Source organism: Mus caroli, chromosome 8, assembly GCF_900094665.2.
Source record: "Mus caroli chromosome 8, CAROLI_EIJ_v1.1, whole genome shotgun sequence".
NCBI lineage: Eukaryota > Metazoa > Chordata > Mammalia > Rodentia > Muridae > Mus > Mus caroli.
The window spans coordinates 7,864,886-7,884,808 of NC_034577.1; the positions used below are offsets into that span (position 1 = coordinate 7,864,886).

Sequence of the window (19,923 nt, forward strand, 5' to 3'; positions counted from 1 at the left end):
CCTCTCCTCTCCTCTCCTCTCCTCTCCTCTCCAGTGGGAATGCAGCCCTGTGAAAACATTGCCATTCCTCCTCTGTACTCTGAGCTACAGCCATGAAAGTTCTCACTAGAAACAGCAGCACTGGGTCTCAAGAATGCCCAGAGCGGATCTGCAGATCTCCACCCTGTCACTCTCTTCTTTGACCCACACATTCCCTGGTACCACTATTCCTCCATAGCGTCTGTACTTGAGCCAGGAGTCTCTGGGCACCTCACTCTCCACACTGGACTCACAGTGTGTGGTGCAGTCTCTCTCCTTAAAACACTTCAGGACTCCCGTTGCCCTTAGGAATAAAAGCCCAAGAGGGTCTTCTCCCCTCTTCCATGACAACACTCCTCCGTGTACCCTTTACACACTCCCTGGTCATGGCTCCATACTGTTAAGGGGCCATTTGGTCCCTCCGTTCCATTTCTGGAGAGCCCTTCAGCTCCCCGCCTGGCCAGCTCTCTCTGTCAGCCACAGTCCATGCCACTTCCTCAGAAGGCCCTCCTGGACACCACCCATTCTAAATCACCTGCTCCCAGCTTCCCTCTCACGGTGCTAGCTAGAATCTGAAACTTCACATTTGTTTGCTGAGCGTGTTAGCTGTGTCCCTGCATCTCAGCTGTCAGCTCGAGGCAGGCCAGCTTCCCAGTGCCAACACAGCTCCTGGCCTGCTGCCTGGCGTGGCTCAGGAGCTGGCTTGTAGTGGATGAATGTGTGAGTGAGAGACTGTGTTAGATGTGAGGCCAGATCAGATTACACAGAACAATGCTCGCTGGTCTCTTCTACAAGCCTCTGCTTCCCTAGGCGCTCCCAAACCATCCCATGCCTTTGAAGGCCTTATCCTTTCTACTTCCTGTGTAGCCACAAGCACCTACCTTGTCCTGGGGTATTCAATGGAGCTATGACCACTACTAGATTTAGCAGCGATAAGGCTTGGTGGCTCATACCTGTCATCCTGACACCTGGGAGGCTGAGACCAGAGAGTCACCATAAGTTTGAGGCCAGCCTGGCCTACAGAGTAAGACAATGAGAAGCAAAGGAGTCCAGAGGTACTCAGCTACCACGCGCAGCCAATCTCGCCTGGATAAGCAGCCTCAGATCTGCCACCAGATGGCAGTCTTCCCAAAGGCCTCTAAGAATTGTGAGGTCTTAGTGGAGTCTCAGCTGGTCAATTGATATACATATGTGCAATTATTGGGGGCACTGTAGTGACTAATAACGCTGACCCTTAGTGAAAAAAAAAAGTGAACCTAGAAGAGGAACATTGGGGCCAAGGTCATTTAGTGAGGTCAACCATGCCCAGTACCAATTAGGAGAATTCCAGTTAGTTTCCAGGACCCCCATGTTTGCAGGTTTACATGTGTGTTCATGTGTGCAGGAGAAAGGAGAAGTGGGGAGGTCTGAGAAGAGATGGGCATGCACTCCAGAAAGGGGACAGAGGGGAGAGCTGAGTTTATCTTAGTCCCCCCCCCGCCCCCTCCCCCCCCCCACACCCCTTGGGGGAAGTTCTCTGAGGCTGAGCAGAGATGCGCGGCCATCAGCAACATGGCTGAAGTCAAATTCTTCGTTTGGACTGAACGTTCCTCAAAAGCAAAGACATTGGTCTCTATACATTGGTGGAAAAGCTAAATTTGCAGGCTCTGGTCTCTGTTCCATCCTGAGGGACCATGGCCACATGGCTGTCCAAACTTCTGTCTTGGAGGTGCTGGTGTGGGCCTGGAGATGCAAGGAGCTGGGGTAGACTTGGCTGAGAGGCTGCACTGGACCTGATCTGGCCGACTCTCACAAATGCTTTTGTCCCGTGTGTTTCTCCGTAGGCTTCCTGTTTGGCCTGAAAGGATCAGAAGGGAGAGTGGGCTATCCGGGACCTTCAGGTTTCCCAGGAACACGAGGGCAGAAAGGATGGAAAGGTGAGGACTGCAGGGTGGGAAGGTCAGGATGGTGACCCCCAACCTAGCCCCCATGTCACCTCCTCTTGCAAGTTGACCCCGCCCCCACCCTTCATTCACTTCTCTGAGGGTAAAGGATGGGCGGTCTGATCTGAAATCTGAAATGCTACAAAATCTGAAACTCTCTGAGAACCAATATGCCAATCTGGCACAGCAAGTGGGAAATCCCACAGCTGGCATCACTTGCTGGGCCGCAGTCAAAGTGGCCACACCAAAACTTGTGGATAAAGTTAACTTCGGGCTGTGTACAAGTCCTATGAAACACCTTATGTCTGGATGAGGACTACCCGTGACCTCACCATGTATATGCAGCAGAAAAGGCACTCTGAAGCCAGGCGTGGCAGCGCACGCCTTTAATCACAGCACTCGGTGTCTTCTCCCACCAGCCCCATCACCTGTCCTCTATCCCTGCTATTCCAAGCCCAGCTTAACGTATGTATCCCTGTCCTAATCATGACAGGTGAAGCTGGAGACTGCCAATGTGGCCAGGTCATCGGGGGTCTTCCGGGACTGCCAGGACCCAAAGGTTTTCCCGGTGTCAATGGGGAGCTCGGAAAGAAAGGCGACCAAGGAGACCCAGGCCTGCACGGTATCCCTGGGTTCCCAGGATTCAAGGTGAGAGAAGAGCGCCCCCTGCTGGCTAGGGTTACCTTGCAGCTGCCAGGTGCCGGTGCCTGAGGCGAGCCAAACATTGTTCACACACACTGTATCGGCCTTTTTTTTTTTTTTTTCTAAGATGTGCTTTTGAAAACTTTAACCTGTTGGACTGAGATAGTGCAAGCTACTATGTAAGATAGACATGAAGTTATCACAGGACCCAGAGGTTCCATTCCAGGCTGCAGAAAGGAACTGCAGCCCTGTGCCTTCTCAAGTATATGCACTGTGTGTGGAATGGCATTATACATAAGAGCCGTTTTGTTTTATAGAAACACCCCAAATGCCCACTGTCTGATAGGTAGGAGAGAGAAAAAATGCATGCCCACGCTAAGGTATGCCATCCTTCACAGGTGGAACACTGGGCACACTGCTGTGTAGACACATATGCACGTGCACATATGCACAGCCTCACCATGTCTCCCAAGCCAGCCTTCAACCGCTGGCAATGCTCCCATTTCTGCCTCCCTTACTCTGGGATGACAGGTGTGTGGCACCACAGCTGAATGTCCCTGTCACTTATCCTTACAGCAATAGAGAAAGAAAGTTCTTGAGGCACCTGGCCACAGACAGCTTCAGCATTCCAACCCTACAGAAAGAGAACCTAAGCCGAACAAGAAAAATGACATTGTTTCATCTTAGTGCAATGATACTATGTTTCATCTTAGTGCGGGAGACGTGCCAGTGTGATCGCAGATCTGCTGCTAGCCTAGGCTACATGAGCAAGACCCTGTCAAACACACATATACACACACAGCAAAAGGAAAATGAATGTTTTAAAGACAGTGCCCCCCCCCCAAGTCTGAGTGTTGTTAACATGTTCAGAAAAGATCCTGAACTGGAAGCCATATGCTCCATCCTGGAGAATCAAGTCAGCTGTTCGTCTGACTCATTCCTAGAAGCAAATGGATTCCACTCGGTGCCTCTGAAACCTATAAATAGCCCACGTGTGCCTACTGCCCTCCTGTGTGCACACAGCAGAGGGCTTTTCTCCAACCGCCTCTGGTTGTGTTTGTTGTCCTGAACTTAATTATATGTCTGTGTGTACAACAACCCTGTGTAAAAGGATCCCCTAGGATGGGGTGTGTGTGTGTGTGTGTGTGTGGCTGGGGGAGTAAGAGTGTGGGTCTGTGGAGCTGTGTGATTGTGACCGGGAGGCTGATGGGATAGATGGGTACAGATAAATGGGTTGTTGATTGGCCAAATGATGTGTAGGAATGCCCGGAATAGTGTTCTGTGATTGTGGCTGGTTATCTGATCAGCTAGTTGGATGGATGGATGGATGGATGGATGGTTGAGAGAGGGAGAAACTGGTACATAGTTGGTTATCTAGATAGATCATACACTTGACTAGTTTGTTGGAGAAGATAGGTTGGTTGGCTGTTTATAATGATGGATGGACGGATGGATGGATGGACAGATGGATGGATGGATAACGATTGACTGACTGGCTGGTTAGTTGTAGTATTTGTGCTGTATAGCCTGGAAGGGTGGTTGAGGCACAAGAGCTGTCCATAAACACCCACTGAGCACCATTGTGTGTCTGTGTGTGAGCAGCTGTTCTAAACCCAGAAGTGTCTCCCTTCTCAATAAACCAAGTTCCCCTGGAATTCTCTAGCACAAGGCAGTCCACAAGCACATGTAACCTTCCATTCAATTAAACCAACACTCAACAGTCCCCAACTCTCGCAAAGAGTTAGTTAATCAAGATACACCACAAGTAATGCCTCGCATACAAAAGTCCAATCCCAGATCATTTCTACCCTGTGGAGCTGCAGGGATCTCAGAGCCCTGAAGGAAACTGCTCTGAGGCATGTCTTCCCTCCACGTTGTCAGCCTCGATTTGCAAAGAGAAGCTATTGTTCTCGATTGGTCACATCTAGATAGGAAGTGGCCGTGTCTTCTTTTACAGGTTTATTTATTTGTATTTTATGTGATATGGGTGTTTTGCCTGTGTTTCGATGTGGAGAGAGAGAGAGAGAGAGAGAGAGAGAGAGAGAGAGAGAGAGAGAGAGAGAGAGAGAGAGAGAGAGAGAGAGAGAGAGAGAGAGAATTGCACCACATGCATGCAGTACCCACAAAGGCCAGAAGAGGGCATCAGATAAGCACCAAACATCTTAAGCATCTTTCCATCTCAATAAATGATCCTTCCTACCCGTTATCCTACAGGTTCATTACCTGTTTGGACTCTAATGATCGTAACCACCTTCCTGAAGCCCACGGGCAGGGTTTCTTCCAGCCTTGTGGAGAGTTCTTTCCAGCAGGCAATTGTCCACAAAATGCATAACTCAAGATCCTTTAACAGTCTGAAGGAGGAAGAGACATCCTTGTGTTTCTGTCCACAGGGGGCCCCGGGCATTGCTGGAGCTCCTGGACCCAAAGGAATAAAGGGAGACTCTAGAACAGTCACCACCAAAGGTTAGTGCTCTGTGACTGAGCGCTTCTCGGCTCAATTAGCAATCTGTGTGTGTGTGTCCCTGGCTGGGTAGATTCACGTGCAAATCTTTCCCAGGTGAGCGAGGACAGCCAGGTATCCCTGGTGTACATGGAATGAAAGGTGATGATGGCGTCCCAGGACGTGATGGGCTGGATGGATTCCCTGGTCTGCCTGGTCCCCCGGTAAGCTGTTGCCTCGCTCCAACCAACCCAGCCCCACTCCTCAGTTGCTTCCTGTTCTTTGGACATCTCAGGAGTCGTGGACTCGCCCTTGGCTCTCACCCAGTGCCCGGGACAAGTCCATTCTGTTCTAGTCAGCGGACGTCATGTCTTTAAAGACTAGTGAGTGAACTGGGAAGCACAGGGTGAACGCTTCAAACAGTGGAGGGACGTCCATGTCCATTATGGTCTCTGTGGAATAGGCCCTGGGTGTTGTCAGGAGAGGGTCTTCCCTGTTCCCAGGCAGATCTTGGAAGAGTTAGTGTCCCTCCGTTTTCACAAACCTTGCAGGCTCTAGCAAGCTAGAGCATGACGTCATAAGGTAAGAACAAAATGGAGAGATGGCTCAGTGGTTAAGAGCATTGACTGCTCTTCCAGAGGTCCTGAGTTCAATTCCCAGCAACCACATGGCGGCTCACAACCATCTGTATGGGATCTGATGCCCTCTTCTGGTGTGTCAGAAGATAGGGACAATGTTTGTGTGTATATATATATATATACACATTATATGTGTGTGTATATATATATATATATATATACACATTGTGTATATATGTGTGTACATTGTATATATGTGTGTACATTGTATATATGTGTGTACATTGTGTGTATATATATGCATATGTGTGTGTGTATATATATATATATATATATATATATAGAGAGAGAGAGAGAGAGAGAGAGAGAGAGAGAGAGAGAGTGCCAAAATGGCTTGCCCAGATGCCATCCACAACCAAAGCCTGGGCTGTCCACTCTATGGTCTCTAGTGACCCTGTGAAATGGGAAAATGGGAAGTCCTGCTTTGTTGACCCCGCCTACACTAGAGAGGCTAAATATGGATGCGCACGTGCTTTGAGGGTCCTACAAACAAAGAGAGACTTGGCCCAGTGACTTGCCATAGTACTCTCTTATCTTTGAATCCAAAGGAGAAAGTGATGTCAGGGCAGGCTGGCTTCTTCACTCCTGCCTATCAGAAGCCCGCACCCTCACCCATGACTCTGTAGGCAGGCTAGGACACTCAGCATCTCATTAGCCATACAGAGCACTGACATTGGGGCCACGCTGGGCACGACTCTGTGAGCCCTGCCCCTGCCCACTGCCCAGAGCTCACCACTCCTACCATTATCCCTCCAAGAGTCCCCACCTGGCTGAAATCATCACTACATGGCAAGCCACTAGACAGGACACCTAGCCTGTCCCCTGTAGATGTCCCTCATTCTAAGAGCACATGGCTCCTTCTTGTTTAACTCCCTTTCCTCTAATAATTGATGTCCCTCATGAACAGCAGGCATGTCACACATGTGACAGAAGGACTGGAGTTCCTGTGTCTATGGTCCTGAGTATAAATGTGTCTCCCAGGCTGACCCTCCACTGTGCTGAAAGTCAGTGCTTTAAGCTCTAACTTCGACTCAGTCACTCGCTTAGATGCTTTCCTCCCAGCTGACCTGTTCTTGACCTGCAGCCCAGAATTCCAGAGAAACAGGGAAGGGCAAAGGGGAAGGCATGGCTGGCTCGAATGTCTGTATGCGTTTGAAGGTAACCGGGATTCTCTTGCAGGGTGATGGCATCAAAGGCCCTCCAGGGGATGCAGGTCTCCCTGGTGTACCTGGAACCAAGGGCTTTCCAGGAGACGTCGGTCCTCCAGGACAGGGCTTACCAGGCCCGAAAGGCGAGCGTGGTTTCCCTGGAGACGCTGGGTTGCCTGGACCTCCGGGCTTCCCTGGTCCTCCAGGTCCCCCAGGAACCCCAGGACAGAGAGGTATGAAGGAGTCCTCCCCTTGTCCTCCTGGGTCCTGGGGCAGTCAGCATGTCTGTGTCCCCGACGTCTCTAGATTCATGCACATGTGACCAGGGACACGTATGCCAGGCAGGAACATCATGTTCCACATTTGTTCATGACATATGGAACATTTGTGTACCCCAGGCTCCCTAGACCCACCATCCTCTCTGTTGGACTGCTGGAATGTACAACTTCTTTGGGCAAATGAGGCCACCCACACCCAGCCTGCACAGCAGCACACACGTGCACACACACATGCAGGTGCACACGCATGCACATACATACTCAAATATGTGCCCAGGCATGGGTAAGTCGATGGCTTCCATTAGTTCTGACTTTGGCTCCTTCTTTGTTTGTGTCTCTCCAGATTGTGACACGGGTGTGAAAAGACCTATCGGAGGCGGCCAGCAAGTGATCGTTCAGCCAGGTACAAGGGAGAGCAAGTGGCTCGAGTCTGTGTTACTACTCTAGATGGTAAAACGTGGGACTCAATGGCAAGTGACCCACGGCAGCCAGGCCTGTGCTCTCCTGCAGACAGGCAAGACTGACTCCTAGAATAGCCATGCTGGTAGGACATCTGTCCTTACTAAAGGATGCTCAGCAGAGAGGCCAGCTGAGCACCACCATCCTAGGCCCCAGGAGCATCTGCAGCCCTGGTGTCTCCATCACTGTTCTCTCAATGTGAAGAGACACCATGACCAAGGCAACTCTTATTAAAGGGAGCGTTTAATTGGGGCTGGCTTACAGTGTCAGAGGTTCAGTCCATTCTCATCACGGTGGGAGCATTGCAGCACACAGGCAGACATGGTGCTGGAGAAATAGCTGAGAGTTCTAAATTCAGAACCACAGACAGCAGGAAAAGAGAGCCATTGGGCTTGAGCTTTTAAAACCCCAAAGCCTACCCCTGCTGACACACTTCCTCCAACAAGGCCCTACCTCCTAATCCCTCCCAAGCAGTACCTGTCTTAACCAAAGCACAACACCAGGTTTAAATTTGCACCTGTGAAAGCAACTTATCGCTGTGGCTAATCCTGAATAATTGAAATTCACAAGGAAACCAAAGAGTCTCTTTAGAGATCATAAAGTGTGTCCTTGCAGACAGATGTTTTCTGATGCAAGAAACCTGTGTCCTTGAAATTGTGGGAACCCACAATGATCCGGCTAGACTATTGTCTCCATGAGGAAATAGTATTTGCCAACACAGTACCGGTTTTCATCAGACTGACTTCATTTGCACTTTATGTTAATATTCTGACTTCTTTTACATGATGAGAATTCAACTTTTTGTTTTGATCAGAGCCAGGAGTCATTAGGTCATTGGGTTAATGTGGACATTAAATGGTAGCCAGTCTGCCTGGCTGCTTCTGACCACAGTGATACTCAGGCAATGAGCATCAGCGTGGATGTCATTTTAGCTCACCCACCTCTCCTCTGTCGCCAGGTTGCATTGAAGGCCCCACAGGATCACCTGGCCAGCCAGGACCCCCAGGCCCCACAGGTAATATGCAGCCTTCATAGCCTGAGGTTTTGGCTTCCAATCTTGGGTTTCTTTCTACTGGCCCTGAATTCCTGTTCACCTCTGGACACGGTGGGGTCCTGTCATCCCGAAATAGCCACAACTGTGGTCACTTCCCAGGGAGGCCAGCTCTTGTTTACACTGTAAAGAATCTACACAGAGGGGGTGGGGAGGGGTCTTTAGTCTCACCACTCTTGGGAGGCAGAGACAGGCAGATCTACGTGAGTTCAAAGCCAGCCTGGTGTACAAAGCGAGTTCCGAGATAGCCAGGGTGAAACAGAGAAACCCTGTCTTGAAAAGCAAACAACAACAAAAAGAATATAACCAGTAAAAAATGGGCCCTGCTCTGTCTGGGGACATATCGTGAGAGCTGTCCTAGGCCAGGCTCCCCAGCTTCGACACTTCCAAGTTGCAGGGCAGACCTCACTGGTTCACAGAAAAGCTGAATTCACATCCCGTTGGTTCTCAGGGGGTCTGATCTGCCTGTGGTTTCCTTGGGTGTCTAGGTGCCAAAGGCATCAGAGGAATGCCAGGATTCCCAGGAGCCTCTGGAGAACAAGGGCTCAAGGGCTTTCCCGGAGACCCAGGTCGAGAAGGCTTCCCAGGGCCCCCAGGTGAGTCTACACAGCTGGTGTCCTTACGCTCAGGGAATGGCTCATGGGTGTCATCAGGTCCACCCCAGGACAATCATCTCCCAGGGTTTAATATCACAGTGACTGACACTTGTTGGTAACTATGGCCCGTGCTCTCCTTGCCTTTCACCATTGATGTTGTACGGGGTTGTGGCAGAGGTCTTACGGGGAGCAGGAGGCATGGCGTGGAGAGACCTCAGTGGATAGTATAGTGAACATATCCTTCCTTTACCACCTTCCAATAATGCCATTGTGTTATTAACCCATAAAGGGATTAACATATTGATTAATTCAGTGCCCTGGTGGCCTCATTGTTTCATGGAATGCCAAGGTGCACTTCACTAAGCGGATTTGCCTGCATGTAGGCATATGCACCCTGTGCATGTCTGGTACCCAAAGAGACTAGAAGAAAACATTGGATGCCCCGGACCTGGAATTAAGGATGGTTGTGAGGCACTATGTGGATACTGGGAATCAAAGCAAGAGTTGCCAATGCTCTTAACCACTGAGCCCTCTCTCCAGCCTCCCCCCCTCCCCACTGGAGCGGGGGTTCCTTAGTTCAAATAGGTAGATAGTTAAGGGTAAGCACACAGTGCCTGGGGTGGCAGTGGACACTTCTAATCCCAGCACTCAGGAGACAGAGGCAGGCAGATCTTTGTGAGTAGAGGCCAGCCAGGTTGAAGTATCGACAGGGCTACACAATGAGACTCTATCTCAAAATGAGACGAAAGGATGGACCATCTAGAGACTGTCATACCCGGGGATCCATCCCATAATCAGCCCCCAAACGCTGACACCATTGCACACACTAGCAAGATTTTGCTGAAAGGACCCTGAAATAGCTGTCTCTTGCGAGACTATGCCAGGGCCTAGCAAACACAGAAGTGGATGCTCACAGTCAGCTATTGGATGGATCACAGGGCCCCCAATGGAGGAGCTAGAGAAAGTACCCAAGGAGCTAAAGGAATCTGCAAGCCTATAGGTGGAACAACATTATGAACTAACCAGTACCCCCCGGAGCTTGTGTCTCTAGCTGCATATGAATCAGAAGATGGCCTAGTTGGCCATCATTGGAAAGAGAGGCCCATTGGACATGCAAACTTTATATGCCCCAGTACAGGGGAATGCCAGGGCCAAAAAGTGGGAGTGTGAGGGGGAAGTGGGGAGGAAGATTTGGAGGACTTTTGGGGTAGCATTGGAAATGTAAATGAAGAAATACCTAATTTTAAAAAATAATTTAAAAAAAAGAATATTAGGTTCAGAGTCTGATGGTCACTCATGGTGCCACACAGAACATCCCGGTGATGCCCCTGTCTTTGGCTCTCCATGGCTTTCCTGCTCACACACACACCCGCTGATTACCATCTGTAGGTTTAGGGTCCTTTTGCATCATTCCATTCATGTTTGATACAGAAAAGCCTGAAAGCTAACAGTGAAGGGATTCAAAGAGGTTTATGGACACTGAGAGGCCCAGGTTCCTAGAGGGCAGCAGGCAGGCTCTCAGGCTGCAGAGACAACCCTCCCAGAGTCAGTTCATACCACACCCTGCCTCTCATCAACACTGTCTCAGAACATGATCTTGTAGACCTGTGACTATGGGTACCACCTTTGTCTTGTTTTAGGGTTCATGGGACCCCGAGGATCCAAAGGTACCACGGGCCTCCCTGGCCCAGATGGACCCCCAGGCCCCATTGGACTTCCAGGACCAGCTGGACCCCCTGGGGACAGAGGGATTCCAGGAGAAGTGCTAGGGGCCCAGCCTGGGACCCGAGGAGATGCTGGACTTCCAGGACAGCCTGGGCTGAAAGGGCTCCCAGGAGAAACAGGAGCACCGGGATTCAGAGGTGAGTCACTTGACAAATGGAAAACTACACCCAGCTGCTCTGAGGTGCAGTCCCCAGGGTGAGAGCAGCTTCCTTCTCAGGGGCATTGGTAAGAAGTCCACAGTGGTCTTGCTTGGTTTTCACTCAGTCCCGGTACACAAGAGAAGAAATTTCATGTGCACACATGCACACACACATGAACTCACATGTGCATGCACATCACAGCATACCAAAATGTGTCCCATTTCCAGAGACATGTTAATTATCTACATAGTATAAACAAAATTTAAGGTTTTTGTTTTGTTTTTCAAGATAGGGTTTCTCTGTGTAGCAGAGCCCTGGCTGTCCTGGACTCTCTTTCCAGACCAGGCTGGCCTCGAACTCACAGAGATCTGCCTGCCTCTGCCTCCCGAGTGCTGAGATTAAAGACATGCACCACCACACCTGGCCAAAATTAAAGTTTGAACAGTAAACTTAAGTTCATGTGAAGGAAAACTCAACCATGAAGGTTATTAGCAGGCTTCTCACAGGACTAACATTTGTAGGGAAAATAGCAAAATGTTTAAAGAATAAAAAGCAAAGACTGGTAGCAATACATGCTATCGACGGTCAAATGCACACCACTATAGTCCATGCCTCTCCCGGCCCCATCTGCAAGGTCCCTGGTTTTGCCTCCATGTGAGGAGTGATTCTGGGTGGACATTGGCAGTTTAGTGAATTGGTGCGATGTGTTAAGAATGGTCGGTGTTTGCTTTGAATTGCTACTTCAAGGACTAGGGTACGGAAGAAGTCATCTGTAGCACAGCCGTGGATGCAGGCCCTGAACCCCTCACTCTTCCTCATAGCTCTGCCTTGGGCTGGGGGAAGAGAAGAGAACACACCCCCAATGTGTCCATATGATTGGACACTTTATTCACAAGGCCATCTAAGTGTTTGCAAAGAAAATACTTTTTTAAGATTTATTTTATATTTTGTTTTTTTCCAATGAAACCAGTTTTATAAGACATCTTATTTATTTACATTTCAAATGTTATCCCTTCCCGGGATCCTCTCCATAAACCCCCTCCCCCTGCTTCTATGAGGGTGCTCCCCCAACAACTCAGTCACTCCCACCTCACCACTTTAGCATTCCCATACACTGGGGCATCAAGCCTCCACAGGACCAAGAGCGTCCCTTCCCATTGATGCCAGTTTAGTCCATCCTCTGCTATATATGCGGCTGGAGCCATGGGTCCCTCCGTGTGTATTCTTTGGTTGTTTAGTCCCTGGGAGCTCTGTAGGGTCTGGTTGGTTGATCTTGTTTGTGGGTGTGTCTGCAGAGGGTACGAGTGCAGGTACACAAGGAGGCCACAAGAGGGCATCAGAGCCCTTGGAGCTGGAGTTACATGGGTGCTGGAAAGTGACGTTGGGTCAGCAGTGCTAAACCTTAACCACAGAGATGACTACTCAGTCCTTAAGAATATTTTTTAATGTGACTGAATGCTAATATTGCCAAACCTAAAGAGGAAGGACTTATGGTGCAGCACCACGAGAATTTCGCTTTCCTGGAATATTTACACAGTAGCAAAGAGGAAAGAAGCATTCAAGGCGCTGGCCTCCCGGTGACGCACTGGGTTTTGTGGCTCCCCCTTGTGGAGGCCAGACTTCCTGTACTCCTAACTGATGACTCCTTATAGACTGAGTGTGACCAAATCGGTGATGTCTGTGATGATCTCACAGCTCTGTCTCTGACTCTTGCAGGAAGCCAAGGGATGCCTGGGATGCCAGGGCTTAAAGGTCAGCCAGGCTTCCCAGGACCTTCGGGACAGCCAGGACAGTCTGGGCCCCCAGGACAACATGGATTCCCAGGAACTCCTGGCCGAGAGGGGCCTTTGGGACAGCCAGGCTCCCCTGGCCTTGGAGGTAAGACTCCAGCACCCCAGAAGTGCATGGAAACCATTGCCCTCATTGGTGCTAAAAAACCATCCTGACACGGGCATCCCTCAATCTGTGTTCAAAGGAACCCCCAACAACTAGAAAGGGTTCCAAAAACAGGGCCTATATTTCATCAAAAAGAATTTAAGCAGCCGGAGAGGGTAGCTCAGCCTGGCCACCTGTCCCGTATGTCCTGCTCTGATGAGGACAGATGACATTCGGAATGGGAGGGATAGGGGAGGGAGGAGCTGGAGTGGAGCTGTCTCTCGGGCACTGACAGACAATGGTGAGGTGCCGGACACAGGTGAGGTCAGCACAAAGCTGACCCACGGCTTTTGCACCTCATGAGCCAACACATACTTCCTAAATTTTGTTTTATTACGATCTTGTGTGGTATGATCTAACCACACTGCCCAGGCTGCCCTCAAACTTCTCAAGCAATTCTCTTGCCCCGACGCTGGGACTCTAGGTGTGAGCCACTACATCTGCCTTCCTGGTTTTTTACTCTGCTCATTATGAACTTTTCTTTTTTGTTGTTGTTTTTTTTTTTGTTTGTTTGGTTGGTTGGTTTTGGTTTTGGTTTTTGAGACAGGGTTTCTCTGTGTAGCCCTGGCTGTCCTGGCACTCACTTTGTAGACCAGGCTGGCCTCCAACTCAGAAATCCGCCTGCCTCTGCCTCCCGAGTGCTGGGATTAAAGGCGTGCGCCACCACGCCCGGCTGAACTTTTCTTTTTTGAAAAAGATTTGTTTATTTATTTTATGTGTATGCACTGTCGCTGTTTTCAGACACCAGAAGAGGGCATCAGATCCCATACAGATGGTTGTGAGCCACCATGTGGTTGCTGGGAATTGAACTCAGGACCTTTGGAAGAACAGTCAGTGCTCTTAACCGCTGAGCCATCTCTCCAGCCCCCTGAAGGTTTTTTTTTTTTTTTTTTTTTTTTTTTTTAATGAATAAAGGTTTTACCTGCACCATAACACTGACAACTGAGAGGATTCTTAATGGAATATTCACTCCTAAACTTTAAAAAGTCTCTGATCCTCCTGTGTTCCCTGGTTTGCCACAGTCGGGAAGTAACTTTACAGATGCCTTCGCTGTCTCTTTAGGCAATCAACTGTGCACACAGACCCCTCTCTACCCCACCACTGCCTGAAAACCAGGCCTTTCCTAGTGTCCTGGTCTCAGGGGTCCCTATAGGTGGCTTTGTCTATGTCAAAACTTCTTCCCAGTGAAGCCAGCTTTCCTGTGTGCCACACTGATGCCTATGTTTTCAAAGTGGCAAGTGCTGAGACGCCATCTGCTAACATGTCCCCAAGGGCTCACCAGCTCCTAGTCCCACACATGATCTATAAACATCCAGAAGAAGAAAAAACTACAAAGGCCCTGCTCTCACTGAGCCACACTTTATTAGATGGTCTCATCATGAGCAAGCTTGTGTTTGGCCAGGGTAAGGCAGGCAGAGGCTGGAGCTGGGAGCTGTATATCTCAGAGGCCAAGGATCAGGCAGATAGCACACGCCTGGTACAGAGGTGGTACTAAAGTAGGGGAGAGGACACATAAGAAAGGGGGCAACCAGAACAGACACACAAGTGTCTAAGGGCTGAGCTAAGAGCTCATTTGAAAGAGAGGGGCAGTGGTGTGGGTGAGGAGATTGGCAGAGGGTAGAAAGAATACCGAGCTGGGGGCCATTGGAGGCTAGACATAGACAAATGTCGTCAGGGAGGGATCTAAAACCCTCCAGATCCTTGCTACGGGGAAGGACATTGTTGTCTGCCATGGTGGAGACTGAACAGAGAGTCAGGAAAGAGCAAGGCCCCGAAGCATCAGCCTCTCTGCTAACCCTGGGTCGCTGTACCGGGTGGGTCAAAGCCGGCGGTTTCCTGCTGTGCTCCATGGATCCCTGTTTAGGAAACAAGGAGCCATACCCAGGGAGAGCCACACTGGACTGCCCCTCACAGTCAGCCGTTTGTCACAGGGATCTCCTGGAAACCTATCCCTGCAGGGCTCACAGGCTGAAATTTAAGCTGATCATCTTCGTCAGTTTTCTGTTTTCCTCCAAGGAAATTTAGCTCCTCCAAGGCACCATAAGGGTTGTACCTATGCCGTTTAATTTTGCTTCTCTCTCTCTGACAGGTTTGCCTGGAGACAGGGGTGAGCCTGGTGACCCTGGTGTCCCTGGCCCTGTGGGCATGAAAGGTCTGTCTGGGGACAGAGGTGACGCCGGTATGTCAGGCGAGCGTGGTCATCCTGGAAGCCCTGGATTTAAAGGAATGGCAGGGATGCCTGGTATCCCTGGGCAAAAAGGTAAATGTGAACCCAGGCAAGGGCTTCCCTTGCTGGGGCTGAGTCTGTCCCCGGGGGCCCCACAGTTGGCTGGAAGCTGACCTCACACACCTGCAGGCCTGGAGCCACAGGGCCCTAGGATGATAGCTTTCCTTACCTAGGAAGGTGGCGTTCCCTCAGGATTATCAACACAGGTAAACTTCTAGACAGAACCTGTTGAAAACAGGTTTAGATCCCAGGGAATGGTGTTTTTATTGAATGCCTGGCCCCTGGAATTGAATTCTTCACACACACTCAAACAATTGCAAGTGATCCTTCATATGAGTGTAAGCTGCCGGAAACACCTTAGGAGCCTCTGCTCAGGCCTTGGCATCTGCCATGCTGTGAGCAGACCTGGGGCTGCTTCAAAGGCCTCGTACTGTCTTCCACCTGACCTCTGTGGGCTCTGCAGACAGCTGGGCCCTATGCCCTCTGTGTGTTGGAATCCCTGCTCAGGGTAAGGGTCTTCGCAGGCTCTCATGTAAGTGACATGGCCGCAGCGTCCATGATACAGGAAGACTGGCATGTCCCACACGCTTGGTCCCTAACTTTCTTCTGCTCTTCCTCCAAAGGTGATCGAGGGTCGCCTGGAATGGATGGTTTCCAGGGCATGTTGGGACTTAAGGGAAGACCGGGCTTCCCGGGGACCAAAGGAGAAGCTGGATTTTTTGGAGTTCCTGGTTTGAAGGGCCTGCCTGGCGAGCCAGGGGTTAAAGGTATGTCCTTGCTTAAGATCCAGGGTTCTCCCTGTTTGGTAAATAAGCCAGACTTAGCAGGGGAAAATATCCAAATATCATATTTTCTCTCATATGGAGAATGAATATATATATATATATATATATATATCCATAGGGACACATGTGTGTATGCATGTGTGTGCATCTGTGTGTTTATGTGTGTGCATGCATGTGCACATATGCCATGAAAATACAAGAAGGACAGGAATTGATGGGGAAGATAAACAGCCATGACCAAAGCATGGCATGCGTGTGTCCTGACGAGTCCTGCGACCTTGTACAATACATGCTAATCAACAAGCAAACGAGTCAGGGTGACAACCATCACCCTGACTACTAAGGAGGAGCAGGCAAGAGGTTCCAAAGTTGAAGGCCTGGGTGGGATATATAGCAAGTTCCAGGCCAGCCCGAAGAACTTAGTGAGACCATGTGTCAAAATGAAAATGTCTAAAAAACCATAAAAGGTGAAAGGGGTCACCTGCTGAAGGCCAGGAGCAGAGCATAGAGCCAGAGGGTGCGTCCCAGTGAGCACAGGGCTGCAGGTCCACCCCAGAAGCACCACACACATAACAACAACAAAAGGATGCTCCTCCCTCAGGGCTCCTCAGGGAACAGTGCTCCACCTTCAAGGCAGCCCTTGCCTCTTGGAAGGACCCTGGGCCTCAGCATTCCAAAGCTGGAAGCTGCAAACACACAATCAGATGATCCCAGCTACAAGTCTCCTGCCATCTCCCCCACATACTGACAGTGGATCGTACAACCCTTTCCAAAGGAAGTTCCCCAAAGCAAAATTAATGGGTCTGTTAAGAACTAAGATTGCCACAAAGCCCATTCCATCATAACTGGACCGTAGCAAGTGTGAGCTGCAGAGGCAAAAGCGGGGAGGAGTGCGCTTTGAAACAGAGGCATGGTGGTGCACAGCTTTAATCCCAGAGGCCGGGAAGCAGAAGCAGGTGGATCTACACGAGTTCAAGGCCAACCTGGTCAACATAGTGAATTCAGGGACAGACAGAGTTGCATAGTGAGACCCTACCTCAAAACAAAGAAACCAAACCACAAAGAGACACACAGACACACAGAGAAAGAAAAGCCGTGGGGTGGGGGGAGAGGACAGCTGGAGGTGATTCCAGTCTCAATCCCTGGTGAATCTAAGGTTAGATTTGGTGATGGCCCCACAGCTAAGTACACTGAAAACCACCAGACTCCTCACCTTAAAACACTGAGCCCAGTGTAACAGTGTGAACCGAAGCACTTGAGAGACAAAGCAGCCAAGTTTCTGTGACGTCAAGGCTAGCCTGGTACACATAGTGAGTTCCAGGACAGCCAAAGCTATGTGGTGAGACCTTGGCTCAGAAAAACAGATGAACAAATGAATGAAGGAACAAGCAAATGACAAACAGTGAGTTGTGTGGTCCATAAATCTCATATCAACAAAGATGCTTAAAAGGATGGATGGAAAAGAAACAGAGAAAAGGAAGCCTAGAGACAGGCTCTGCGTGAGTTGGGGACCAGCTAGGGCTACAGAACAAGACCCTGCCTCAAAACAATGAGGAGAGAATAGTCTTATAGGTTAGGGCTGGGGCTATAGCTCAGCCACATGCATGCCAATCAGAGCTCAATCCCAGGCAAAGAAAGAAAAAAAAAGTTCCCAAAATCCAAGCCTGGTCTTGAACTCCTGGGTTCAAACCTCCAACTTCATCCCCTCAGTAGCTGGAATAGCAGGCTGTCTTAGTCAGGGTTTCTATTCCTGCACAAAGCATCATAACCAAGAAGCAAGTTGGGGAGGAAAGGGTTTATTCAGCTTACACTTCCCACATTGCAGTTTATCACCAAAGGAAGTCAGGACTGGAACTCAAGCAGGTCAGGAAGCAGGAGCTGATGCAGAGGCCATGGAGGGATGTTACTTACTGGCTTGCTTCCCCTGACTTACTCAGCTTGCTTTCTTGCAGAACCCAGGGCTCCCAGCCCAGGGGTGGCACCACCCACAATGGGCTCTCCCACCCTTTATCACTAATTGAGAAAATGCCTTACAGCTGGATCTCATGGAGGCATTTCCTCAAAGGAGGCTCCTTTCTCTGTGATAACTCCAGCCTGTGTCAAGTTGACACACAAAACCAGCCTGAACACAGGCCTAATCCCACTGCGCCTAGCTAAAAGTTACAATTTTAACAGACTTGTAGCAAAATAGTTCTTCCAAGATTTTAACCCACACCTGTGTTCTTAAATAATTTTCATGCTAACGTAGATATTTCAGGCCATGGAGCAGAAGTTGATCTTTTACAATTTTAATTAGGAATAAGCATGGTGGCGTGTGCTTGTAATCCCGGGACTTGGAAAGATCTATGTATGATGAGTTCCAGCAGTCAAGACTACGTGGAATCTTATCTCAAAAGAAAACAGAACAAAAGGCTAAAAATTAATATTAAATTAGGGGGCTAGAGAGATGACTCAACGGTTAAGAGCACCAACTGCTCTCTTCCAGAGGTCCTGAATTCAATCCCCAGCAACCACAGGATGGCTCACAACCATCTGTAATGGAATCTGATGCCCTCTTCAGGTGTGTCTGGAGATAGCTACAATGTACTCATATACATAAAACAAATTAAATTAGGAATGCAGTTGCCCTGTGCTCTGAGGCCTTCTCTCCCTCAGGTGGCTCCTGCAGCCTCCCAGGGCTGTGATTCCCCTGAATGTTCATCCCTGAGAGCGACAGCCAGAGCTCTGAGGACAAAACCAGTTTAGCATTTGATTCCCTCACCATCCTTGGGGTCTCAGGACATGTCGGAATTCTGTTCCCTTCCAGGAAACCGAGGAGACCGGGGCCCCCCAGGACCACCTCCTCTCATCCTGCCGGGGATGAAGGACATCAAGGGAGAAAAGGGAGATGAAGGACCAATGGGCCTGAAAGGGTACCTGGGCTTAAAAGGTGAGACAGAGGCAATTCCATAGCCCCACCCTGCCATGATGCAGGGGCAGCCCTGCACTCTGCCAGGCTTCCTTTGTGCTTTAAGTCTTCCCGTGCCTCGGTCTGTGCAGTTGGTCTTGAGGTTGCCCCTCTTCTGGGTCGTGGTCTCTAGCTCTTGGCACTGGATGACATTCCCAGAGTACCACTGCAAGCATGGGGAGAATGGCCCTCCCCCACAGCATGCCTAACTCCCCCACTTTTCCTACAGGCATCCAAGGAATGCCCGGGGTCCCCGGGGTGTCTGGATTCCCTGGGCTACCTGGAAGGCCTGGCTTCATCAAAGGAGTCAAGGGAGACATCGGAGTCCCTGGCACACCAGGCTTGCCGGGATTTCCTGGGGTGTCTGGCCCTCCTGGAATTACCGGGTTCCCAGGATTCACAGGCAGCCGGGTGAGTGAGTGCCTCTCTGCTCTGCTTCTCCACTGAGATCCACTCCCCCGCCTCTGCTCTGGGATCAGTGCACAGATTTGGAATTAGAGAAGAGTATGCTGAAAGCCACCAGCTAACACAAGAACAAGTTCCCTTCCCTGCGCCTGTCAGTGGCCGTCTGAGGAGTACCCAGCAGCCACCACTGCCCCATCCCGGATTTTCAGTGCATGAAGCCTCAATGTTGCTTCTGCTTCATTTTGTCTTAGGGCGAGAAGGGTACTCCAGGAGTAGCAGGAGTCTTTGGCGAGACCGGCCCTACTGGGGACTTTGGTGAGTGTTCTTGGGACAGTGGAAGCAGGGGTTCAGGGGTTCGCCATCAGGCCTGAGGGCAGCTGGAGCCAGACTGCACAGGTGAAGCTCCAAAGCTAATTAGAGTAGCAGTAAAGCCTCCCATCACCCTCTCTGTGTGTTGCAGGGGACATTGGGGACACTGTGGACTTACCAGGAAGCCCAGGCCTGAAGGGGGAACGGGGCATCACGGGAATTCCAGGTACATGAGTGATTTTATTTCTTCAGTCACCA

General features: G+C 50.1%; 1 protein-coding gene across 1 annotated transcript in view; it reads left to right on the forward strand.

Moving 5' to 3' along the window:
* Col4a2 (collagen type IV alpha 2 chain) overlaps window positions 1-19,923 on the forward strand; it is a 137,950-nt gene that overhangs the window by 107,270 nt on the left and 10,757 nt on the right. Inside the window, exons 21-36 of the mRNA XM_021169415.2 lie at window positions 1,842-1,934; window positions 2,434-2,588; window positions 4,973-5,045; window positions 5,140-5,246; window positions 6,840-7,041; window positions 7,430-7,489; window positions 8,504-8,560; window positions 9,085-9,192; window positions 10,833-11,054; window positions 12,774-12,935; window positions 15,082-15,252; window positions 15,843-15,986; window positions 18,811-18,933; window positions 19,181-19,362; window positions 19,608-19,671; window positions 19,817-19,891. Of these exons, the coding sequence (XP_021025074.1) occupies window positions 1,842-1,934; window positions 2,434-2,588; window positions 4,973-5,045; window positions 5,140-5,246; window positions 6,840-7,041; window positions 7,430-7,489; window positions 8,504-8,560; window positions 9,085-9,192; window positions 10,833-11,054; window positions 12,774-12,935; window positions 15,082-15,252; window positions 15,843-15,986; window positions 18,811-18,933; window positions 19,181-19,362; window positions 19,608-19,671; window positions 19,817-19,891 (1,998 nt within the window). The remainder of the gene's footprint in view (window positions 1-1,841; window positions 1,935-2,433; window positions 2,589-4,972; window positions 5,046-5,139; window positions 5,247-6,839; window positions 7,042-7,429; window positions 7,490-8,503; window positions 8,561-9,084; window positions 9,193-10,832; window positions 11,055-12,773; window positions 12,936-15,081; window positions 15,253-15,842; window positions 15,987-18,810; window positions 18,934-19,180; window positions 19,363-19,607; window positions 19,672-19,816; window positions 19,892-19,923) is intronic.